General features: G+C 44.3%; 2 protein-coding genes and 1 long non-coding RNA gene across 5 annotated transcripts in view; all 3 read right to left on the reverse strand.

The window, feature by feature from the left end:
• FYCO1 (FYVE and coiled-coil domain autophagy adaptor 1) overlaps positions 1-291 on the reverse strand; it is a 68,337-nt gene extending 68,046 nt beyond the window's left edge. For both annotated transcript variants that reach the window (XM_054729509.1, XM_008154286.3), the window contains exon 1: positions 132-291. The gene's annotated coding sequence lies outside the window, so the exon portion shown is untranslated. The remainder of the gene's footprint in view (positions 1-131) is intronic.
• Positions 292-3,715: 3,424 nt separating this feature from the next.
• On the reverse strand, positions 3,716-6,048 carry XCR1 (X-C motif chemokine receptor 1). Its single transcript, XM_008154270.3, has one exon. The coding sequence runs from the start codon at positions 6,035-6,037 to the stop codon at positions 5,012-5,014; it is 1,026 nt and encodes a 341-aa protein (XP_008152492.1). The 5' UTR covers positions 6,038-6,048; the 3' UTR covers positions 3,716-5,011.
• Positions 6,049-14,846: 8,798 nt separating this feature from the next.
• The window catches only part of LOC114227813 (uncharacterized), a 39,618-nt gene continuing 27,847 nt past the window's right edge, over positions 14,847-26,617 (reverse strand). For both annotated transcript variants that reach the window (XR_008554463.1, XR_008554462.1), the window contains one exon: positions 14,847-14,934. This is a non-coding gene — a long non-coding RNA (uncharacterized LOC114227813). The remainder of the gene's footprint in view (positions 14,935-26,617) is intronic.

Below are 26,617 nucleotides of genomic sequence, written 5' to 3' on the forward strand. Positions count from 1 at the left end.
GCTCGGGGTCTGCGGGACGCCCAAGCGGGGTGGGAACGAAAAGGGCAACAGGTGCCTTGAAGTTTCCCGCTCCTGGCCCGAGAGCAGCCTGGGCGCCCCCAGAGTCCGGCCGGCCCCCCGGTGGCACTTACGCGCTAGTGGGTCCACCGCTGGGCAGAACCGAAACTTTCTGGGGCCAAGCGGAAGACTGCGGGAGCGCGGCGAAGACGCCATGATACGCAGAGCCCGCCACAAGCGGGTGCGGACTACAACTCCCGGCATGCTCCACAGGCCCGAGGCCTACAACGCCCATCGGACCCCGGGGGCATCTGGGCTCAGACTACGACTCCCAGCATGCTCCGCAGAGCTGAGGTTGGCAACGCCTACTTGCATCTGGCTGTAGGTTAACCTTTTCAATCTCCGAAGACACACCAACCACGGTGTTGGGGTCTTTCTCGAAAGCAGCCCCGTCTATGTGTGACTTTTGAGAATGTGGCTAGTTTGAGTTGAATTGCGCATGTGTTGTAAGTGGAGAACACACTTGAGTTCCAAAGACTTAGTGTGAAAAATAAATTCCGAGCAGAAAGCAGTATCATTCCCTCTGTGGTCCTTGTTCAGACACAGTTGGATTAAGAGATAGGAAAAAGCCCTGGACTTGGAGACAGAGACTTGGGTGTTAGGCCAGAGGAGAGATAGGGACAAAAAACTGAGCCAGGGAATGAACACTCAAGACAGACTTGGCCTCGGACAATTTTGCCTAAGGCCTAAATGGAGCAGCCAATTTTCCACCATCCTGATTCACACAGGATTTATTTCACACTTTATCTCCAACCCTTCTTCTGCGTCCCTCCCTTCACCCCAAATCCTAACCCAGTTCCCCCCATAAGCAGAGAACTTTTAGGAATCTTATGTAATGATCTTGGGTAGAGATTTATTTGTGCATATGATACAATGATTTTTTTTCCTGTTTTTATTAGATGATTGCAATAGTAATTCATATTAGTCTGGGCTGAATGATTTACAAAGCAAGTACTTTACACACATAACCTCATGTGCACCTCCATTGTGTGAGTAGAATCCGTCTTTGTGTGGTTGATACACAGTTTTACAAATGAGGACACTGAGGCTCTGAGAGCTCCAAGGTCACAGTGAGTCAAGAGCTTGGATTTGCGGTTTGGGTCCAGGGTTCAAATCCCAAGAGACTTCTCAGCCAGTTTACTTTGGGGGTCTTTTCTACTGGGCTTTCCATGCTTGTGGGTTTCTTTGTCCCATCAGAGGCAGCTTTCACAAATGAAAGCCATGGGAATTCAACAAACCAGGTGATGCCTGGGCTGGTGGGCTCTGGAGAAGAACCCATGGGAAGCCTATGAATGGTACCTGGAGTTGACTGGAAGATGTAATATAAGCAAGAGTCAGAAGAGGAAATGGAAGTAGAGGAAAAAAACACACACCAAAAAGAGAGTCTCCTTATCCACTTACTCAACCAACCACACATATTGTGGGGTGCCAAGGAAGGTTCTAGATATGCAACACAGATTGTGCAGTCAAGGAAGTTCCACTCTGACTGGGGTCATCTGAGGTCTGGGGCTGCCCTGGGCTTGGAGGCACGTTCCTATTTGGAGATCAGCAAGGTTCCTCTCCTCTTGATTTTGTTTGAGGGAGTGTGGAGGTGGAAATGCTGTGAAGAGGGTCTTCCTTAGGCACCGCTAGGGATTTTATATGTTTCAGGTATGGCAGGTCTGCAGCCCTGTGACCAGGGCATCATATTTCAACTATTAGGGGAGGGATAGGCCCACAAGAGTCCGCTTGAGGTTGAACTGTGGTTTTAGTGGGTGGAGGGAGGAGAAAGCAGGAGGTTGTAGCTGATGGAGAGTGTGGTCAGAGAACGTCGAGTACAGTCCCTGGCCTCACCCACACTCCCTTTCTGATAGGGTGTCCCTCTACCTTCCAGCTTTTACCTTTCTGTCTCCATGCCTCTTTCCTTGGATTCCCAAGGAACTGGATTAGGAGAAGACTCTTGGTTAAAGATCACTTTAAGAGCTAGTCTATCGGGAGTGCCAAAACATCACTAGAAATGAAGAGATGGACATGATTCTATTTCATGAAATGTTCCTAGGGATATGGCTGTATGTGTTGAAAGAAATACTTAGATATGCATCTTGGGATTTGAAGGAATGGGATGGGGTAAGGAGACAGTGGATCAAGCCTCTCAAAGGCCATGCTCTATGGTGATACAAGACCCCTTAAGCCTGCCTTCTAAGAAGAGTGGGCTCAAAACCCACGGAGCTTTGGTTTGGCCAAGTGGGTGTGTGATCTGGAATCCTCTGTTTTTCTGCTCCCTGGCCTCAGCCTGCCATCTAAATAAAAGTTGAACAAAAGGTAAGTAATACCAGTTTAAGGAGGTGCCAAATTATTGGCCTGATAGAAGCCCATAGGCTTAGCTCAGACCCTGAAACCATCTCATCATCTCCTTCCTTAGGTGGTGGGCTATTTCTTCCATAAGTGGTGGGTGATGGCCCCACCTATTGATTAGCTAGTCCCTTCACTGGTGCACTACCCAGCCTTCTCCAGGAGGTGTTACTGACCAATTCTTAAAATTAGACCTTCACTCTTCCCAGCAAGGTCAATGTCCTCCAAGGCTGGCTTCCCAATGGCAACTAGATTATTGAAATGATAGCTGGACCTGAAGGGGAAAATGCTTTATAAGCTCTCCAGGCTCCAGCTGAGGGCTGTATTAGTAGCTACTTTACTCAATAAACATATATTGAGTGCCACAGTGACTCTGCAAAGTCCCGCTCAATGAACTGTGGAAGATTCTGGAATTCCCACTTTCAAGGAGTTGTACCCAATGTTTCCAAGTAGGGTACATGTCAGAATCAGCTGGGGAGATGTTCCAAAGGCCCCAGTCCAGAGCTGAATCAGGTTCATAGATTGGGACCAGGTCTGTATGGTATGGGAAAATTTAGAGGGTGGTCCTTGGATGTGAAGCTATGGGACCATTTAAGAGGCAGGCATGCATATCATGAATGAAAAGGCAAGGTCAAATATAATCATTGCCGCAGTGAAGATTAAGCAATGTGCTCTGAGTGTAGACTAGGAAAGAAAGGTAAATATCTATAAATAAGTAGCTTGGGGCAAGGAAGGTGGAAAGTGCCCCACGGCACACATCCCCCAAAAGCATAAAATAGAAGAATAATGACAGCTGTCATTCTTTGCTCCCACTTCGTACACAATGATAGAGCACCAGGGTCCATGCTTGGCAGGGTGCAGGACCAGGTTCCTGCCTTCAGGCAGTTTGCAGTCTGATGGGGCAGGGAGATAAGACATGCATGTACGTAACTATGACTCGTGGCGGAAAGTGACAAATAATATTTCTCAGGGACAAGCAAAGTGCCACAACAACCAGAGAGTGCTCTCCTGATTTAAAGATTGGGGAGGGCTTCCTGAAGAAGCTGGCCTTTCAGCTGGGGCTTGTAGATTAGGGAGCAGAAGGACAAGTGTCCCAGGCCCAGGTGACAGCATGGCAGAGGCCAAGAGGAAACTGGGTCTTTTGTGGTTGGATCCCATGCTGGTGGCGTGGGGGCTTAGGGTGGAATAGAATGCACAAGTTAGCAGTGGATTTTAGGAGTCTGGAAGGACTTGCTAAGGTGTGTGGGTTTTATTTGTATGAAATAAGGAGCCACTAAGGGCTTTTTTTTTTAAAATATATATTTTATTGATTTTTTACAGAGAGGAAGAGAGAGGAATAGAGAATTAGAAACATCGATGAGAGAGAAACATCGATCAGCTGCCTCTTGCACAACCCCCACTGGGGATGTGCCTGCAACCAAGGTACATGCCCTTGACCGGAATCGAACCTGGGACCCTTGAGTCCGCAGGCCGACGCTCTATCCATTGAGCCAAACCGGTTTTGGCTACTAAGGGCTTTGAGCAGCTTGGTTTCAATGCAGAGGACGCTGGTGGGGAAAGAGATGAGCAGCAGTAAGATGCTGAGAAGGGAGGCCATTTGGGGATGAATCCATGAGCATGCAATGGCGAGAACAACTCTGAGAGGCACTGGGAAGGCAGAGTCAATAAAACTTGGCCATGGGAGTGGAGGGAAAGGAAATGCAGGGCTTGAAGATGACTCAGGTTTGGAGGGTGAGCAATTGGGGGGAATCTGGTGCTGTCAACCAAGCAGGAGAACATTCCAGATGGAACATGATGAATCTGAAGTGTCAGCTCAATAGCTACCTGGAGAGAATGAGATGTTGGAGGACATCTTCCCCTTGACTGCCTTCACCAAGATGGGTGCAAGTCTGGGCCTTCAGAGTGGGACGTTGGCATCTGGAAGCTAGCAACTGTACCTTGTTCATCTTTATATCCTCCCAAGTACTTGCTTCATGCAGACGGCAGCACTTATTGCATTCATTCTTTTTTCTCAATAAAAGATCTATGGACTACATATGCTAGAAATTGGAATTATGATACAGAATACATCTCCAGTCCAGTTGTAGGTTTTTAGAATCCAGATTTCATCTGACTATGCTTACTTGAGGATGTGGTTACTTTTGTCCTCATCATCCAGTCATCACTGAGGAGCACTCTCCAAATTAGCTGGGACAACCATAAAGTCAGGAATGGGAGAGACTGTCTTGCCAGCAGCCTACATTTACACAATTATCACACATGAGTTTCAGCCCCTCATCAAGTCTTGAAGGACGCTCCTTTCTGGGAATCCTTTCATGTTTTAGAACCTTCTGAACTAAGCAATGATAACAAATCCATGTCTAAATGAATGAATAAATGAAGGAGTGAATAATAAACTCAGAATCCAAGAAATGTTTTTCTTGATGGCAATATAAAATTTACAGGCAGGGAGTTTCTTTTCCGCAGTAGGACCTCCTGGTGTAACGTATTTCTTTCACCTCCCACCCCTGCAGCCGTAGCATCCCCAGTGTTGTGCCTTCCGCAATGCTCTTTCTTGTACCACTTCTCTTTGCTCCCACTCAATCTCTTCTGTACATCTCAACCTGCAGCACCAAACTCCCTTTCAATAGAAGGAGGCGCCCTCATTGTGGAAAGCACCATGGGAGTGAGGTAATGGGGAAGGGCTGGACACCTGTGACCGGCAGAACCAGGAGTGTCGGAGCAGACTTTTGAGGTGTCTGCGGAACTTGACCCCGACAAAGACATAGAGCACTGGGTTGAAGCAGCAGTGGGAGAAGGCAACATCACGGCAGATGAGCAAGGCATAATCCAGCTGCCTGTGGGCCTGGCAGCTCTGAATGATGTTAAGTTTCAACAGAGTCTGTATGAATAGGACCAGGTTGTAGGGAGCCCAGCTGATGAAGTATGCCAGCACAATGGTGAGGATGAGCCTGACTGTCCGGTGGTGCCGTTTGGACCGCGAGCGGAACAGAGTCCTGAGAATCTCCACGTAGCAGAACAGGATAATCCCCATGGAGAGCAGAAAGAAGACAATGTGCTGGTAGACGGAGGCCAGGTACCACTTGATTTCTGAATAACCACATGTTGAACGTTCTGATAAAGATTCTGGCTGATACAACACTTTGTGGAAGATGGTATCGGGGAGGGAGGACAGGATGCTGACTGCCCACACAGCTGTGGTCACCAACATGCGGCATTGGAGGGTGTAGACTCTCAGGGATGAGAGGGGGCTCACCACAGACAGGTAGCGATGGATGGTCATGATGGTCAGGAAGAAGATGCTGCTGGAGAGGCTGATGGAGAAGATCATGTTGGAGAGCTTGCAGAAGAAGTCTCCCAGCACCCAGCCCCAGTGGTACTCCAAGGCCCACAGAGGCAACAGGAAGGAGAACACCAGGTCTGAGAGGCACAGGTTGAGGATGAACACATTGGTGAGGGACTCCAGGCTCTCATACTTCACCAGGACCCACAACACCAGAATGTTGCCCAACAGGCTGAGGAAGAACACCAGGCAGTATAGGATGGAGGTGTTGAAGGTCGCAAAGGTGAAGGTCTGAGTCTCACACAAAAAGCTCTGCGAATCATAATCATAATGGGTGGTGGACTCTGGGATGCCTGAGGGCTCCATCTAGACACTGAGAGTATCTGAAACGAATAACAATAAGATACTTAGAAAAACCTTCATAACTTGGGAGTACAACAACATACTTCTAAAGAATCTATGAGTCAAAGAACAAATCACAAGACAAATTGTAAAATATTTTGAACTGAATAATAATGAAAATAGCACATATCAAAATTCATGAAATGTAACTAACTGTAATGTAACTAAACATAATGCAGTGCTTAGAGAAAATTTTATAGCTTTAAATGCTATAATTAGAAAAAATAAGTTTTAAAAATCAACGATCTAAAATCGGTGACTCAGAAACTGGAAAGAGAACAAATTAAACCCATGTAAGTAAGTAGAAGGAAGGACATAGTAAAGATAAAAGAAGAAATAAAGAAATAGAAAATAAAAGAGAGAAAATGTACAAAACAAAATCTGGTTGTTTGAAAAATATTTGTAAAGGTAATGAAACTCTAGCTAGATTGATTGAAATCAAAACGAGAACAGAAACTGTCAACAGCAGGTATGAAATAATGGTTATTACTACAGATCTTACAGACTTTAAAGGAATAACAAATAAATATAATAAGTTTATCTTAAATTCAACAACTTAAATGAAATGGGAAAAAACTTTTAAAAATTCAACTTACTAAAATGGACATGAAATGATATGGCAAACTGAAATGTTCTGCATTTATTATAGAAATTTAGTTATCTATAAAAAATTTTCCCACAAAGAAAATGCTAGATGACTTTTCTAGTGAATTCTGTGAAACTTTATGGAAGAAATGATACAAATCTTATAAAAACTATCTGAAATATAAGATGGAATACTTCCCAAACCATTTTATGAGGCCAGCACAATCCTGATACCAAAATCAGACAAAAATATTGCAAAAAAAACCTCCAAAAAACCAACCCTAAAATGGCAGACCAAACTTCCTCATGAACATAGAAGCGAAACCCTTGACCAAATATTAGCAAATCAAACCCAACAATATATTTAAAAGAGATAATACACCATGACCAAGTGGTCTTTATCCAAGAAATATGAGATTGGTTCAATATTTGAAAAATTAATCTGCCCTACTGCCACGGCTCAGGGTTGTGTCGACCTATGAACCAGGAGGTCACCGTTCAATTCTGAAGGTCAGGGCACATGCTCAGGTTGTGGACTCGATCCCCATTGTGGGGCATGCAGGAGGCAGCCAATCAATGATTCTCTCTCATTATTGATTTTTCTATCTCTGTTTGCCTTTCCCTTCCTCTCTGAAATCAATCATGATTGATTTAAAAAAGAATTGTTCTTTAAAAAAATAATCCATATAAGTCACCATATTAACAGAATAATGACAAAACTACGTAATCCAAAAAAAAAAAAAAAAAAAGAAAAAGAAAAAAAACTATGTAATCCTTTTTGATAAATGCAAAAAGCATCTGACACAACTCAATATCCATTCATTACATAAACTCTCAGCAAGTTAAAAATAAAGGGGATATTGGGCATCTACAAAAACCACTCCACTTTTTTGTTGGTTATTCATTCATTTAGTCAAAAATTGAGAGGTACTCCTGGTCTGAGCATGGAAGGCTTTGGGGGTATGAAGGAGAATGTTGCTAGAGCCCACACCACTCTGAGTTACATCCTAGCTTGGTTCCCTTTTGCCTGTCATTGCTCTCCCTCCCATCTCCTTGGCCCTCTCAACCCTAAGTGAGTAAACTTATCTTTCTGGTCCGCAATATATTTTGGATTGAGAAACACAGTTCTAAATTATCCAACTACCAATAACAACCACACCTTACATAAAAACGTATAACCAGTTAAATCTACTTTCTTTAGCATAAGGAAAAGAAAAGGGTTATATGTGACCATTCTACTCCAAGCACCATCCACCGACCCATGGAATTGTAAGCCCAGCCTCTGGAGGGAGGGCTCAGGAATCTGCCCATTTATCAGCTCTTGAGGTGGTTCTGCTGGCCACCAAAGTCTAAGAATCCCTGTTAAAATGAGAGGAAAATGTAACTTTAGAAGGAACTCACCTATAGCTACACCTCTTTCCATGCGCCTTCAGGCAGAAATGGTGCTTCTCATATTTCCTCAGAGAAACCAAAACATGCCCTTCCCGGTAGGCTGAGGGAGGTGGGAGAAGGAGTCTTGACTAATCCCTCCTCCTCCCACCACCAGGCTTCTTACCTGGAATCTATCAAGGGTAGGTTCGGGTAATTTTGGAGTTAGAAGGGATATGAAAGGATAATGCATTTTTTAAGTTGTATTTTTATTTGATCAAAAATTGTATTTGATTAATGTACCAGTTATAAATAATTATGATTATTTTAAATTAAGATAAAATTCATGTAACATAAATTCACTATTTTAGTTATTTTTTAAATGTATTTTTATTGATTTCAGAGAGGAAGGGAGGGGGGGCGATATACAAACATCAATGATGAGAGAATCATTGATTGGCTGCCTCCTGCAGACCCCCTGCTGGGGATCGAGCCTGCAACCCAGACATGTGCCGTGACCGGGATTGGAACCGTGACCTCCTGGTTCATAGGTTAATGCTCAACCACTGAGCAACACTGACCAGGCAAAAATTTATGATTTTAAGTTGTGGAATCCAAAAGTTTTTAGAATATTCACAATGTACAATCATCATTATTATCTAATTTCAGAACGTCTCCATCACCACCCCCCACGAAAGAAATGCCATGCTTGTTAGTAATCAATCCCACTCCCCACCTCTCTCCATCCCCTGGCAACCACTAATGTACTTTCTGTCTCCAGAGTTTTGTCTATTCTGGACATTTCATGTAAATGGAATCATACAATATGAGATCTCTTGTGTGTCTGGCTTCTTTCACTTAGCACATTTTGAAGGGGTTCATCCACGCTGTGGCATGTCAGTACTTCTTTAATTTTTAAGGTTAAATAACTAAGTAATGGTTGCATAATCCCATTGTATGATTAAACCACATTTCATTTATCCATTCAAACATTTAGGTTGGTTGCACTTTTTGGCTATTATGAATAATGCTGCTCTGGAATTCATGTACACATTTTATGTGGACATATATTTTTAATTCTCTTGGGTTGTGAACTTTCTGGATTGTATGGTAACTTTACGTTTAACTCTTTGAGGAAATGCCAAACTGTTTTCCACAAAGCTGCACTATTTTACTTTCCTACCAATATTGTATGAGAGTTTCAATTTCTCCACATCTTTACCAATGCTTGTTAGTTTCCTTTCTTTAAAAAAAAATTATAGGGTATGTAATGATGACTCATTATGATTTTTATTCACATTTCTTTAATAAATAACAATGTTGAGTATCTTTCCATGTCATTTGGAAATTTACTTTATTGGGTATTTTTGGGGGGAAGTATCTATTCAGAACATTTGCCTTTTGAAAATTTGGGTTATTTGGCTTTATATTTTTAAAAGTGTTATTTATATATTGGAGGCCCAGTGCACAAAATTCGTGCACGGGTAGGGTCTCTAGCAGCTGCTGGCTGCCCGCTGAGGCCTTCCTTCATTCTGCGCTGCCCCTTGGTAGTCAGCGCATGTCATAGTGAGTGATCAAACTCCGGGGTGGTCGAACTCCCGAGGGGACACTTTGTATATTAGGCTTTTATATATATCGATTCTGGACACTAGTTTCTTATCAGATATGTGATATGCAAATAACTTTATCCATCCTGTGGTTTCCTTTTTAATTATTTGCTGGTGTCCTTTCATACACAAAAGTTTTTAACTTTGATAAAGGTATATTTATAAGATGTTTTTGTTTCTTGTGGCTTTGGTGTCATATTTAAAAAACCATTGTCTAACCCAAAGTCACAAAGATTTGTACCTGTTTCCTGCCCAGAGTTTTTCAGTTTTAGCTTTGAACTCTTAATTATATTCCATTATTGTCTTAGGCCAGCATCGCACTGTTTTGATTACTGTAACTTTGTAGTAAGTTTTGAAATCAGAAAATTTACGGCTTCCAACTGTATTCTTCTGTTTAAGATTGTAAATAGATAAATGGAGTATGATTGCAGTGGTGTTAACAAGGGTGCCATGACTACTCAGTGGGAGAATATTAGCCTTTTTAGCAAATGTTGCAGGGACAACCAGATACAAAAGAATAAATTTGGACTCCTACTTTATGTGAGATACAAAAATTAACTCAAAATGGATTAAGGGCCAAATTGTAAGAACTAAAACTACAAAACTGTTGTGGGTCAAAGGACACTATCAATAAATAGAAAAGAAACTTTAATAGGGATTGCCTTGATCAATTTGGGGAGTATTGCTATCTTAGCAATATTGAGTTTTTCAGTCCATGAACACTGCATTTACTTAGGTATTCTTTAACTTTTTCCCATGGTGTTTTGTGGTTTTTGATATATAGATTTCATGCGTTCTTGCTTAAATGTATTCCTAAGTATTTAATTTTATGCTGTTGTAAATGAAATTATTTCCTTACTTTTATTTTCAGATTGTTCATTAATAGAGTATAAAGATACAACTGATTGTTAAATACTGATCTTATATTCTTCATCTTTTACTAGCTTTAATAGTGTTTTTTTTTTTTAGTTTTTTTGTTTGTTTGTTCTGTTTTGTTTTTATAAATCTAGGATTTTCTGTAAAATCATAGATGGTTTTACTTCTTCCTTTCCAGGGTCAGTGTATACATTTTAAAACAGAAAGTTCTAATACATTGGTCAGGCTGCACAGAGGTGGGGCTGAGTTCCAGCCTCATGCAAACTCAACATGCAAAAGGAGAAGTCCAGTCTTGGGTATATCACAGTGTGAACAGCGACCTGGTTACCACTGTTAAGGTCTGGACCCATCTGTGGGAAAGTAGGATCCAGGGCAGAGAACAGCGTCAGAGGTCTTTGGCATCAGCATCAGAGTGGAGTCCTTGGCAGGAATGAATTGCTATTAATACATGAACTGCTGACTGTAGGTCTCCACGGTCTCATGATCTAATGGGACCAAGTCCAGCAATATGGATGGCTCTGTTTGAGCCTCAGCCCCGTGGACATGAGGCCAGTCATAGGCCTATTCACATCAAAAGTCTTGCAGCATTGGGAGCCCTTGGGGAGAGCATCCTGGCTTCAGTGAGCAGTACAATCACAGGGAACATATGCAACCATGGCAGTGATGAGGGGCAGCCTTGGGTAGCCGTGCAGGCCAAGGATACCATGAAGGGATGGAAAGGAAGAATACTGCAGCCTTGTTGATGACAACACATGAGGCCATGTCAGGTACCTCATTATGTACTGAATAAGCTTTGGGAGATGAGAGTCAGGAAGACTAGTGCTGAGGTCCTGCCAAGGGGGCTATGTATTTGCGAGGGCCAATGTAATCTGAATTTTGAAGTCAGAGTGACCTATTTGAGTGTTAGGCTGGAGAACTTGGGCCCTTCTATTAATGTCAGAGTCTAAGGCAGAGTTAGATCTACAGGAGGACATGAAATAGCTTTAGCTTCAATACTTACAGAAAGATGTGACTCTATGAAGGTCACTGTAGGTCACTGCACATTATTCTTATTGCATTAGTAATACAGTCACAGGAGTCAATGTGAATCATTGATCAAAATCAAAGATACATATTGAGAAATGATTCCATATTGATAGTAAGAAAGCAAGTAAGAAAATAGATAGGTGATATGCAGAGGGGAGGGCTCTGCATACAGGAGAGGACTGGAGGCCAGCAGGTCAAAGTGGAGGGAGAGCTGGAGTTGGAAAATCACTGTGCAGTCATCATAGTGAAGGTTGGTTCAAGCAAGAGCCATCAATGGACGCTTAAGTCTAAGGGTGAGGAATTTTACTGAGAAGTAGGATATTTTCCTGGTCTTAAAGTGTCTCCTCACAGACTACTTACTAAACAATAGTAATTATATAGCAGAGAAATTGGACAACATCTTGACAAAATGATCATATTTAACAGCCCCAATGAGCGTGCAGGTGGACATCACGTGCCTCCAGATTTGATGTCCTGAGAAGGATACAATATCACTATTCCAGCCAGGGAGGCATCACCCAAATCCAAAGATGACAACTCATGGAACTCAACATGTGGAATGCTCTATTCAGAAATGGGAGAGCTTGCCTGGCTGGTATTGCTCGGTGGTTGAGCGTCAACCTATGAACCAGGAGGTCACCGTTCAATTCCCGGCCAGGACACATGCCCGGTTGCAGGCTCAATCCCCAGAGGGGGTTGTGGGGGAGCCAGAGAATAGATGATTCTTTCTCATCATTGATGTTTCTAACTCTCTCTCCTTCTTCCTTCCTCTCAGGAATTAATAGAAAAAGAAAAAGAAAGAGGGGAGCTCTATTCCTCAAAAATGCCAATGTCAGAAAGACTAAGAAAGGCTGAGAAACGATTCCAGATTAAAGGAGGTAAAGAGACATGACAACCAGATGCAGGATATGACCCTAGGTTGGATCTTGCCTGGAGTGAAAAACTTGTTATAAAGAACATGAAGGGATAAACTGACTGAGGTGAACAGCCAGAAGTAGATTAGACACAAGTGTTAATGTCAACACAGAATTTACTGACATTGATAACTGCACTGTGGTTATGTAATACATCATTCCTATTCTCAGGAAGTACACACTGAAATATTTAGGGTTGAAGAGTCATGGGCTATGCAATTTATTTTTAACTAATTCAGAAAAAGAGATGAGAGAGAGAGAGAGAGAGAGAGAGAGAGAGAGAGAGAGAGAGAGAGAGAGAGAGAGAATGCCTGCAAGCACATAGGAAAATGCTGTGGGGCAAAATGTTAGGAACAGTCAGTGACAGCGGCAACAGTGTGAGTTCTGTATGTGCTGTTCTAAGTCCTATCATCTTTCTCTGTTTGAAATTCTTTTCAAATCAAGAGTTTAAAAGTTAAAAACAAACAAACAAAAAGTAGACGGTGCAAGACCTTATTTTCCCGTCCCCCTTCGAACCGCTTTGATTAATTTCTTGTGTTTTCTTCCAAAGTTTCTCTTTGCAAATACCATCGGGTTATTTTTGCATGAAGTCATGATCTAGAGAGTTTCTGCCTCCTCAAAGAGTTTCCGCCTCCTCAGAGTCACCCAAATGGCCTTGCTTTTCCATGTGTTTCCTACAGAAGTCTTTATTGTTAGTATAATACTCCGAACTTCCCCCCTCTGGCCAAGTAGTCCATTCGTTCATTGGTGGAATCTGTAGCAGATAAGACATCTGGACCTTGGAATGGGAGCAAGAGAGCTTCTCCTAAGTTGTATCCCTAGGTGCCCTCTGAAGTGGGTTCAGGCTGGGAAGGAGTGAACAGAGGGCCCAGACGCCCCTCTGGAGGCCCTGATTCCATAACTTCAAAAGCCCAAGGCTGTTGGGATTCTTGCCTGTCTAGCAGGAGGATCTGCATAGACAAGCATGGCTTTAGGGAGCCTCCATCTCTGCCAACCATTGACTTGATTAGACCTCATAGCAACATTTCGGTAAGGAGTGCACTATCAATATTTGAATTTTATGGATGAGCCAGCAGAGCTGCCCAGAGGTTAAGTCACTGGGCCACAGTCAAATAGCAAGAAAGTGCAGTTATCAATATCAGTAAATTCTGTGTTGACGTTAACACTGGTGTCGAATCTACTTATGGGTATTCTGGCTTAGTCCGTTGATCCAATCATGTTCTTTATAATAGCTTTTCCCTCCAGTCAAGATCCAACCTAGGATCATATCCCGCATCTTGTTGTGATGTGGCAGAGTGGGATTCAGCCCAGCTTGCCTGACTCCAAGGACTCAGGTTTCTTGGGGGTGGCTTGGTTCAAGCTGTTTTCCAAAATTGGGCATAGAGTTGGGATTGGGGATGTTAAAGAGTATCTGACCTTTTAGGCTGGGGTGGAATGTCCCCCTCCATCTGTCTTCTTACTGCTCTTGGAAATGCCTGGAGGAGGTTCAGTCCTCATTATATGTGTCAGACTAGCATTTCAGGATTTCATTTCAACACTGATTTCTTTTCACACAAAGATTTTGACCCACATGATCAATGAAGGGCTATTTGGTGACAGCTTTAACTTGAAGGGACGATATAACCATTCTGGAAAACAATTTGACCGAGTCTTCAAAATTTAAACACACACTTATGTGATCCAGCCATCCCACGCCTATGTATTTACTCAAGAATATAAAAACCGGCTCCAGCCGGTGTGGTTCAGTGGTTGCACGTTAACCCATGAACCAAGAGGTCACTGGTTCAATTCCCGGTCAGGGCATATGCCTGGGTTGGGGGTTCAATCCCCAGTAAGGGGTGTGCAGGAGGCAGCTGATCAATGTTTCTATCTCTCTATCCCTCTCCCTTCCTCTCTCTCATATTAATAAAAACATATTTTTAAAAGGAAATAAAATCAATGTCCATACAAAATTTTGTTCATAATAGTAGTTATATCTGCTATTCATAGCAGCTATATTTGTAATAGTGCAAAACTTGAAGCAGTCCAGGTGTCCATCATCAGGCGAATGGATACATAAACTGTGGAATACCCATAACAGTGGAATGCTCTTAGCAATAAAAAGGAACCAACTATTAACACGTGCTACAACACAGATGAATTTCAAAATGATGCTGAGTGAAGGAAGTGAGAAAGAGGATAGACTGGGTGATTCCATTTCTAGAATGTTGTAAAATATGCACACTAATCTGCAGTGCAGAAATCAGATCCAGTGGTTGCCTGAGTTGAGGGTGGAGATAGGGTTTGAATACAATGGGGCATGATGAAAAGTTTGTTATCTTGTTGTGATGTGGCAATGGAGATATGGAAAATATTGCCAATGTGTGCTCTTCATCAAATACTTACAAAGGCAAGGCTCTGGGTGGCCATCCATGTATTTGATACTTTAAGACGCTTTACTCCATCTAAGGTGTATAATGACATTGGCTGCTGGCTCTCCGTTGTCCTAGAGAAAGTGAGCAAAGAAGAAGATTAGCTCAGGGCTTCAGATTGTCAGCTCAAGTCCTGCATGAGTGACATGAACACTTCTATATCTGTCCTTAAAGGAATCCATCTCCTGTGGCCAGCAGACTGAGATTTCTGGAAACCAAACCACCTCTCAATCTGCAGTGGCCAAATCATAATGCAAACCAAATCTACAGCCTTGCAGGGTATCTTCTGTTAAAGTGAGGGCATTGGGAAAAAGAGATCCTGAAAATTGGGACGGGAACATATGGGAAGATCCCAAGGAAGCTGTGGGTAGAGAACCCCTCCGCGGCCAGTAGAAGCAGCCCTTCCACCTCTGTATGACCCACCAAGCCATCATCGAACGGAGGTGTTATACATGAGACAGGACCAAGCAGGCCCTGAAAGCACACGTACGTTACGTGAGGAAGTGACCCAAATGCCCATGGCCCCTGCTCTTGCTACACTGATTTCTTACGCCCAGCCACACACCTGTGACCTCACGAGGAATTCCCTATTTTCCAGTTGAATGAGGAGGAGAAAAACTCATGTCTGGTTTACAGATGGTTCTGGGAGATCTGCAGACACCGCCCAAAAGGGGTCCACCGGAGAGGCACTGCAGCTTCTTGCTGGACATCCCGGAAGGACAGGGGTGAGGGGCAGTCCTCCCAACGGGCAGGCCTTGGAGCAGTGCACCTGCTGTCCACTGGCTTGGGAAGAGCAATGGGGACCCACGCTCTCAGTCATGTCGTTTCCGGACAGTGCCTGGGTCCAGTCCCACCGATCGCAGCCTGTGCGCGTCACATTTGCGAGTTGGTTTCGGAGGGGAAATCTTGGTTCCCTGATTCCCAGTTTGGGGTATAGAGAGGAAAGGACTCTCACTTTTACTTCTACAGAACATGCAGCTTGCGTTTCCCGTTTCTAGCAAAAAAGAGGAAAGGGTGCCTGGCCACGTTTCCCTTTCACTTGACCAAGGTCCAACTACCCATGACCACTGGAGCCTCCCAGATTTATTTTTTGGTTCGACTTCATTGAGGTATGTATTAGGCAGGTTCTACCAGAAAAAGAGAATCAGTAGGATGAAAAAGCAATCTCTCTCTCTTTCTCTCTCTCTCTCTCTCTCTCTCTCTCTCTATCTATATATATATGTGTGTGTGTGTGTATATATATATATATATATATATATATATATATATAATGTCCCAAAAAATGTACACGCGCTTTACAGCTGATAGCTCAATTGATGTTTCTTTCTTTTCAGGTTTAACCCATTGGGATTAATAATTATTCAAAGTGTGTATACATTTTTTTGGGACACCCTGTATATATACACTTACATACATATATATGATATTTAGATATATTTATAAATATGTATTTATATATACTATCAAATCATATATTTATATATAATATAATTTATAAATATATACAGTTACTATATACATATATATTTATAGATACATTTATAATAACAAGTAACGAAGTCATACTTGTTCCTACGTGATACCACTATCTGGGTACAACTGAGAATGTGCTAACCCTTTCCCTAGACAGGTTTCAAAGTTCTTGGGTGATATTCTTTCTTTTCCTGGATATCTGGTAACTTGAATACATAATGTACAGTTTATTATTTGTTGTATCTTATGTTAGAAGATAAGAGAAGGCAGACACATTTATCTGCTCTAATACATACGCATATAGACATATTCATGACAAAATAAGGAAGAGATACTTATAATAGTTCTGGTTCACATTTCTGCATCTGGCCACATAGTCATAGCTGGCATTGACAGCTACCTTCTTTCACTATCCATTCCATACTCTCGTTGCCCTCCACAAATACTTTAGCTGGTCATGGTTCTTTGCTGATCCAACCCTTCATTCCTAAAACCTGGACCATTAGCATTTCAGCATGTAAGACTAAGAGACACCCTAAGGAGTCACTCATGTTCCAGACATATTCTTTCTTACGTCTACTGTGTAGTGGCAGGTCAGTTTCATGCCAGCCTGCACAGTGACTCCCTCCTTTACCTGCTGATTCAGAGGTAAGAGGACCCGAAGTGTCTGATGACAGCCTCACCTTCTAGTTCAGTGAATCATTGTTGTGTCTCCTGGTGGAAGCATTCCTCCCTTTGGAACCAAGACCTTAAGACCAGCAGAGCGTAGGGGAATTCTGGTTCGGGTGGGAATGAAAGGGATCTGCTACCTGCCAAACGCAGACACTGGCCAGAGCAGCAGGGAGTGTGGGGGGAGTGGCATGCAGCCTCAGTGTGCACTGGACGCAGCTGGGACCCGGGGTCAGGGTGTGGGAAAGGCAAGGAGCAACGGTGAAGCGCCCCTGACCCAGCAGAGTGGGCAGGGGGAAGCCACTGCAGAGGCTGGTGAGACCTACAGCCCGGAGAAGGCTGCCGGACCTCGGACCTGGCCTTTAGCTGAGGAACAAGTCACTTCCAACCCTAGCCCAGCAGAAAGGGACCCAGAGGAATACATGCTCCAACCTCTTTCTCCTCCCCATTTCACCCCACCCAATTCCTGCTGGTACCTTCCCCTGGCACCAGCAAGGAGGCGAGGGAGCCTGGTGATACAGCCCATTCATGGGAGCACGGGGCAGGGTGGAGAAGGGAAGACACCAGTTCAGAGCTATGGGAGATCCATCCCCATCCTGCCCCATTCAGTGCGCGCTTCCCTGGCCCACCGCATCCCGCTGTCTCCTCTGCCTGAAGGCTCTCCTGGCCACCCTCCCCAAGTTCATTCCTCCTCCTCCTGGGCTTAAACTTCCCCCTCCTGAACAGGTCAGGCTCTTGTGTTGATTGTGGTTTTTTGCACCCTGTCATTCTTCAAAGCATAGCTCTTCTTACGACAACATTTTTATCTAATAATGATTTATTGAGCAATCATAATGCCAGCGGCCAACATGAGCTGAGCACTGATGCCAGACACGGTAACTATTTGTTAGACGGTTGTCTAGAACATGTCTCCATGAGGGCAGGGACCATGTTGTGTCTTGTTCTTTGCTCTCTCTCTTTCCAGTGTCTGGGACAGTGTCTGGCGCACACTAGGAGTTCAGCAAACGTGGGGTTAGAAAGTCCCCACAGCGAGACTAGCAAGTATTTTCTAGTGTGAAGTTTTAACTGTTAATTCCACTCTTCTTGAATATAAGCTGGTCTTAGCGATTCGCTTGATCAATAGAACCCAGTGCAGGGGACATTCTGGGACTTCTAGGTCATAAGAAGTCTGCAGCCTTCAGAATGTCTTGGGACATCCTGGTTGGGAGCTCCGAACCACTACTTTTTTTGTTTTTTTTTTTTTTCAATCCTCATCCGAGGATATTTTTTTCATTGATTTTTAGAGAGAGTGGAAGGGAGGGGGAAAAACATTGATATGAGAGAGATACCTTGATTGGTTTCCTCCTGAACTGCTCCTACCTGGCTGGCGATGGGCGTGCCTGAATCGAACCTGTGACCCTTCAGTCTATAGGCTGATGCTCTATCTACTGAGCCAAACCGGCTGAGGCTGAACCACCACTTTTGAAGTCCACTGTCATGAGGCTGCCGTGCTGGTAAGACCTCCTGGGAGTGTCTGGGCCCAGCTCACTGGTCTCCTCTGCCAAAAGCCATCCACCAGCTCGGTAGCACCAAGGGACCTCCATTGATGCAACACACACACACACACACACACACACACACACACACACACACTCACCAGCTAAGTCCCGCTCAAGTTCTCGAGTCACAAAATTATGAGAAATAATGAAATGGTGCTCATTTTAAGCTTCTGTTTGGGTGCTTTAGGAGACAGCATACAGAACGTGTAAGATTGCTTAGGGGGAAATCCCAGCCTATTTTTCCATCCTGCCTTCAGCCATCCCACACTCTCAGATAAACATCACCACCCGGAGTTTTGTGAACTCTCCAGCAACTCCCCTTTAATGTGGCTTGAAGGCGGGTGCCCTCTCGACTCAGCTTCCATTTGCAGCACAGCCGGGAAATCCCCCAAGTGACAGCTGAGTTGCTCCGGGCCCTCTGCCAAGTCTTCACATGGCACCCCTTCGACCTTGGTGGCAGCAAACTCACTGACTCGGGTCCTTTCCTTATTAGCATGCTCTGCCCCCCGGACCACGCAGGGTCTGGCTGGAGGGTGTGCACACGGGAGCTGGGGAAACGCGGGCGGCTGGCCGGGGGCTGCCCCTGGACACACCACCTTGCTTCCCAGGGTGCACGCCGAGCAAAGCGCCTCTGGAACCATCAGGGCATCGGAGAGCAGCCACATCGGAGGGCAGCCACGGCTTGCAGTTAGAGGACTGACCCCTGGTGGATGCGCTCCCAAAGTGTGGAGAATTCTGGATGTTTCTGGTAGCACTAATGACTAAACAGACACCCGAGAAGCTTGGGGCCTCTGGGCCTGCCCCGGGGCCTCTGGAAAGGTCCCATGGGGATATCCCTGGGGCCCGGGGCATGTATCAGCTCCTCCTGAGTAGGGGGAGGGTGGCCTCTTCTCACTCCCCCATTACTTGGGCTGGTGGGGGAAGGTGACAGTGTTCCTGGCAGAACAAGAGTTTGGGGAAGAGGGAGGATGTGTTTGTGATTTAGCGAGACAAGCACGTGAAGGCGGGGCCTTGAAGAGCCTTGGACTCTCCTTCTGCTCCTGGTCACAGCCATCCTTTCTCAGCAGGAAGCTGGTGTGGACACAGTGCTGTCTGGGGCTCATGATGAACGCGGTTTCCCAGGCCCTACCTGACCCAGGCCGGCCTCTGCCTTTGTAACAAGTGTCTAGGCGGCTCAGGAGGAGGAAGCCAAGCAGTGAGCGTAACATCAGGGGCGCTGGAAGTAGGCTGCTAGGGTTTCAACTCGGACTTCAGGATGCAGTGCCCGTGTAGTTTCGGTGCCTCAGTTTCCCTAGATGAATTGCAGAGAATTACAGCACCCACCTCACTGACTGTGCCATGTCAGGCCTGGCATTATTGTAGGTGCAGAGGGCTCGAGAAGGACTATATCGTGTTCCTTGCCCCTAAGATGCTCGAGGCTCACAGGTGTGGAAATGGGCGATCGGGATGCAGGGTGGTAAGTGCGGTGTGAGCGGCTGGCTCTGAGCACACCAGCCTTGGAGAGCAAGGAAGGCCTCCTAGAGGAGGTGACGTCAAAGGAAGTTCTGGCCGAAACTGGTTTGGCTCAGTGGATAGAGCGTCGGCCTGCGGACTCAAGGGTCCCAGGTTCGATTCCGGTCAAGGGCATGTACCTTAGTTGCGGGCACATCCCCAGTAGGGGGTGTGCAAGAGGCAGCTGATCGATGTTTCTCTCTCATCGATGTTTCTAACTCTCTATCCCTATCTCTTCCTCTCTGTAAAAAATCAATAAAATATATTTTTTTTTTTAAAAAAAGGAAGTTCTGAAGGAGGAGTAGGAGTCATCCAGGGGCTGAACGCCACGTGCTGGGGAACACACGCCGTAGTGCACGTTCTGGGCCGCCTGCTGAGTCAGAGCGGATGAGGTGTGTAGCGTGAGAGGCAGGACTGTCAGGGTTTGAGGCTGGAAAGATGCGCAGCCTCTCTGGGTTGAATTGGGTCCCCGATGCCTTCGGCTCTGGCCAGCTCATCTCACACACGGCACATCCTTACCACGAAGGCCACCTGGTGTGCCAAACAACAGCACTCGCCCTAGACCAGTCAGCCAGCACTCTGCCTTGGTACAAGAAGCCACAGAGGCCCGACTGCCCGCCCACAGAAACACGTGAGCACTCTCAATGAGAAAAGTGTTAAATAATGGTGGGTCCATGCTTCCGGACCACCTCATGGAGAAGATGATGGGGGCTAACTCTTGGAAGGTGAGTAGAAATGTAGAGGAAGACAAAAGGAGGAAGGACGTGGGATGGAGAAGGTCAGCCAGTGTGAGAATCAGGGCTGGCTCGAAGGACTCCAGTTATGGCTCTAAAGGAGAGGACCGGTGAGACGCGAGGAGAGGGAGGCAAAGGCCTTTGGGTTAAACCAGTGGTCGGCAAACTCATTAGTCAACAGAGCCAAATATCAACAGTACAACGATTGAAATTTCTTTGGAGAGCCGAAAACCGACTTCTGCGCGTGGGCCACGAAGTTACAATCGCACTGTATGTGCGCGCCCGCACGTGGTATTTTGTGAGAGAGCCACACTCAAGGGGCCAAAGAGCCTCATGTGGCTTGCGAGCCGCAGTTTGCCGACCACTGGGTTAAACTAAGGCGTTTGAAATTCCTGCTGAGTGAGACGTAGTGAAGGTCGCAGCAGAGGAATAGGGTGACCAGTGGGTTCACTGGGATACTCTTGGCTGTAAGGGACAGAGCACATGGCTACAACGGCCTACATAGTGGGAGGCTGCTGATTTCCCTTAGGAAGAAAATGCCAGGGCTGATGCAGCAGCTCTGCCATGTCACCAAGAGCCAGGGCCCTATCTATCTCTTACCCCAGCCGCAGCCTCTCTGTGGTTTCACTCCTCAGGATGGCAAGGTGGCTGCTATGGCTCCGGCCAATGTGGCTTCTACAACATCCAGAACAGGAAGCGAGGAGGCATCTGTCTCAACGAGTGGCTCTCGTCTGGGGGAATTTTTGGTTATTACAACTGGGGAGAAGCTCATGATGTCTAGCAGGTAGAGGCCAAGGATGGAGCCAAACAGGACAAACTCGCATGAAAGAGAATTACCGACATGGCAATAGCGCCGAGGTTGCAAAGCCCTGGCCTAACTGATTGGGTGCCCTTAGCTTAAGTGGGGAAGGTAGAATTCCCTCCCTCACTCTTCGGAGCTTAGAGTCCGAAGATCCCATTGTCTGGCTTAGCTTCTGAGTGACCCTAGACACTGCCAGATATGTAATGTACTATAAAGCCACACTTTGTATGGTTTAAGTGTAAGAAATTAAACCATTAAACCACGAAGGCAGAAATAGTTATAATAGGATAGGAAAGGCCTTATAAAGATACTTATATGTTTACACACACTACACATAAATAGACTACATCCATGCTCCTCAGCTCATGCCTTTGGAGAAGGGAATTATTATCTATCAGACATGGGAATTATTATCTATTCATGCTGATAGACCTTTATTTCTATGGGATACAGGACATACCTTTCTTTCTATGGGATACATCTTTAGTTCCTGAAATTTCCATTCCACTGTTGTATTAAATGGAGTGGCCTTCATTTTTTTTTTTTTCTCAAAATTTCAAAGCAGAATGGGTGGATTGCTCTTGCTATGATGGGGGCAGTGATGAGGTAGGAGGGGAGGACATTGGCTTAGAGGCGGGTTTTGCTAACCTACAAGAAATACAGCTTGTGTACGGTCACCCCCAAATCTATATTTCCGCCAGAGGTTTCTGGTTTGGCTTAAATTTTTTAGAGGTGCATTGCTGACCTGATATTTTTGTTCTTCCTTTTCCTGTTTCTTTTTTTTTGTTTGTTTGAAAATGAGAGTTTGAGCTCTGCTGGATAAGTGTGGGTATAAGTGCCATGTATGTATGTATGCATGTGTGAGTATGTGTGCATGAATGTATGTGTGGTTTTATATATGTTGCCATGTCAACAAAGTTAGCTCACCAAGTTCCAGGCTCCTTTGATAACAAAAGATGTGGTTCTCTTTGTAGCCCATCCTCACTATGAAATTATCAGCTGAAAAAACATAAAATAAAATAGTAAACCAAGTTACTGTACCTGAAAATCTTCACCAAGTGCGTTATTGAAAACTAGATAGCATACTTTTAAATAATCCAAGGATCAAAGAAGTCTCTAGGGGAGTAAAAAATACATTGAATGAAATAAAAATACAGCACATCACACTTTGTGGGAAACAGCTAAAGCAGTGCTGAGAGGGAAATTTATAGCACTAGAAGCCCACATTATGTCTCACATAAGTATCTAAACTCCTACTTTAAAAACATAGAAAATAAAGCAAAATAAATCCAAATTAAGTAGAAAGAAGGAAAAATAAAGATAAGAGCAGAAATAATAAAATTGAAAACAACAGTGAAATGAGATAAAAAAAAATTTATGCTGGTTGAAAAGATCAATAAAAGTGATAACCCTCTAGAAGAATGACAAAAAAGAGAAAGACACAAATGACTGATACCAGGAATGAAACAGAAGATAGCACTATAGACTCTGTAGCCATCAATAAATATTAATCAAATCCTACGAACAGCTCTACAGCTTAGGGAAGTGGACTAATCCTTCAACTAACACAGACTACCACAACTCACCAATATGAAATAACTTGATTAGCCTGACAATTATTAAGGAAACTGACGTCATAATTTAAAACTCTCAAGAAAGAAATCTCCAGATCCAGATGATTTGACTGGAGAATTCTTCCAAATGTTTAAAGAAGAGAGAACACTTCCCAACTCATGTTGTGAGACCGGTATCAACCTGAAAACCAAAACTAGACAAAGACAGTACAAAAATAAACATAACTACAGACTAATATCCCTCACACATGTACATGAATAAAATCCTTAACAAAATATCAGCAAGTAGCATATGTGGTTTATTCCTGAGATGCAGGGCTGGTTCAACACTTCAAGTCAATCGATGTAATCCACTATATTGAAAGGCTAAAGAAGAAAAATCACATGTTCATATCAACTGATATAGAAAAAACCCTTGACAAAATTCAACAGCCATTTATGATAAAACTCTCAGAAAAAACAGGGGTGGGGGAACTTCCTCAACTTGATAAAGAATATCTATTTAAAAACCTATAGCTAACCTCATATTAAAGGTGAAAGATTGAGTGTTTCCCCATAAGACTGAGAACAAGGCGAGGATGTCAGCTATCAATACTCTTATTCAATCTAGTGCTGGAAGTCCCAGACAGCTTAATAAGTGGGGGAGGAATACTCATTGGAAAGGAAGAAATAAAACTGTCCCTGTTTGGAGACGACACGATGGTCTACATAGAAAATACCAAAGAATATTAAAAAAAAAACAAAAACAAAAAACTGAAATGGTGCCTAGAATAATAAGCAAAGCTGTGGATACAAGAGCAACATGTAAAAATCAATTGCATTTCTATGCAGTAGCAATAGAAGTGTGGAAAGCAAAATTAATGGACAATTAATGTATAACATTTCTCCTAAGAAAGAAATACTTATGCATAAATCACCAAAACATGTACAAAACAGGTATGCTGAAACCACAAAATGCTGATAAACCAAAGGACATCTACATAAATGGAGAAACATATCATTTTCATGGGTTGGAAGATTCATCATAGTCAACATACAAGAGACATCCTTGCCTTGTTCTGGGCTGTCCTCTAAAAAAACTGGAACACACACTGTATGATCCCACAATTGCACTGTTAGGCATTTATGACAAAGAAACAAAAATTCATGTTTTCACAAAAAACTATGCATGATGTTTATAGAAGGTTTATTCTTAATAGCCCCAACCTGGAAACAACCAAAATGTCTCTTAATGAATGAATGGCTAAATTCCATATCATGGGCTACTACTCCAAATGTTTAAAGAAGAGAGAACACTTCCCAACTCATGCTTTATGATTAGTAAAAAAAAAAAAAAAAAAAAAAAAGCACTCTCAAAAGGTCACGTACTGTGCAATGTCATTTACATAACATTCTTGAAATGACAAAACCATAGAGATGGTAGGCAGGTGTGGTTGCCAGGGGTTAGGGATGGTGGGGGCAGGTGTGACTACAGAGGTAGTAGGAGGCAAGTCATAGAATAACTGTGAATTCAAGTCTGGAAGGATTGGGTGTATGCAAATTAAAGCTGTCAGATGTCATTTTTTTACCCATGTGTTTGGCAAAAACTAGAAAGTCAGATTGTTAGGACGAACCACTCCTAATCTCTCCTACTTGGACATGTTTTCTGAAATATATTTTGTTAGAAGCCTTTTCCCATAGCTCAGGGCAGACAGCTGGCGCCTGCAGAAGCAAGATAAGATGAATCCCCCTTCACCTGACTGACCTGTGACCTCTCCTCCCTTAATTCCCTTGACCCACTCGTGCCCTCCCCGCCATTCCCTCTGCCTGACTGACGGGCGCTGCCACAGCCTGACCCTATGTTGCATACTTCTACCCTAGATAAGAGAACCCAACCAACCATCCCCTCGGGGCTGACACCCACACACTGGTCTCAGCCCGCTGTGAGAGAGCGCAATAAAATTTCTTAAAAACTCTCATAACATCTCTGGGCCTGGCTGCTTTTTGGGGACCTACCACAGATAATATCAAGGGCTGACAAGGATGGGGAAAGAGAGGCCCCTCGAGGCAAGCCTGTGGGAGTGTGAATTGGTATAGCGTCCTGAAGACAAGCTGGGACAACTGAAGGCTGCACATACCCTCTGATTGGGCAGCTCCACTCTTAGGCTGCGCATCCAGAGAAACGTGGCTAGGATCACCAGGAGACCGTGGGAAGATGCTCAGGGCAGTGTAGTTGGTGGCAAAGTCTGGAGTGTCTGTCCCTGGGGAACGGACACATAAAATGTTGATACATGGACACGCAGGAAGACAAGACAGAAATCAGAAATACATTTACTACAGCTGCATGGGTCTAGCTCAAAAAAAATCATGCTGCCCTGGCTGGTTTGGCTCAGTGGCTAGAGCGTCGGCCTGCAGACTGAAGGGTACTGGGTTTGATTCCGGTCAAGGCCACATGCCTGGTTGCAGGCTTGATCCCTAGTAGGGGGCCGATCAATGTTTCTCTTTCATCATTGATGTTTCTCTCCCCCTCTCTCTCCCCCTCTCTCTGAAATCAATAAAAATATATTTAAAAACAAAAACATCATGCTGAATAAAAAATAAAAGCATCCCAAATGATATTTGATGGCACAGTGTCACTTTCGTAAACTAAATGCACGCACACTGGAGTTTTCAAGAACGTAAATACATATTCCTCTGGCATGGACCGCCAGTGATTGCAGCAGGCCATGGTGAGGAGAACATCCACTCAATTCCGTGCATCTAGGCAACTTGCAAAAATGTTCCAGGCATGATACTGGGGATTGACTGGTCGGGTTTGGGAACCAGAACAACCACTTCCGAATGGGTGGCTTTCAATCTGGGCTCCACGCTAACTCACTCGGGAAGTTTGAAAACACTGATGTCTGGGTCTCACAGCCGGAAGTTTCAGTTTGATTGACTTGGAGGGTGGGCCTGCACTGCCAGGATTTTACAAAGTCACTCCCCCTCCCCCCCATCTCCTTCTCACCCCAATGGTTCCAGGTACAGCAAGATTGAGCACCACGGCCCAGGGCTCAGATTTTATACGTCAAACAATTGCTCCAGGGAATCCTGTCATTTAGGCAAATTCTGATGACACTTGAGCCTCAGGGTCCTCAGCTTTGAAACGGGAGACAAAGGCCTTGCAGACTTGAATGGTGTAGATGGGATGTTGGTCACTGACTGCCACTTAGAGGTGGCTCCATGAACCGAAGCCATTATTATTATTTTTTTTTTTAAATGAGAAGATCATTGGACTCATCAAAGTTAGAAGAGAGAACTGTGAATTCTGATACACCCACATTTTCCCTGGGAAAGAGGAAATCCTAACACAGTGGTCGGCAAACTGCGGCTCGCGAGCCACATGCGGCTCGAGAGCCACGGTTTGCCACTCTGTTGACTAATGAGTTTGCCGACCACTGCGTAAGGCATTACCCTTACGCAGAAGTTTTGACTCCAGGTTAAAAACATTAGTATGT

The sequence above is a fragment of the Eptesicus fuscus genome, chromosome 18 (assembly GCF_027574615.1).
Source record: "Eptesicus fuscus isolate TK198812 chromosome 18, DD_ASM_mEF_20220401, whole genome shotgun sequence".
NCBI classification, from domain to species: domain Eukaryota; kingdom Metazoa; phylum Chordata; class Mammalia; order Chiroptera; family Vespertilionidae; genus Eptesicus; species Eptesicus fuscus.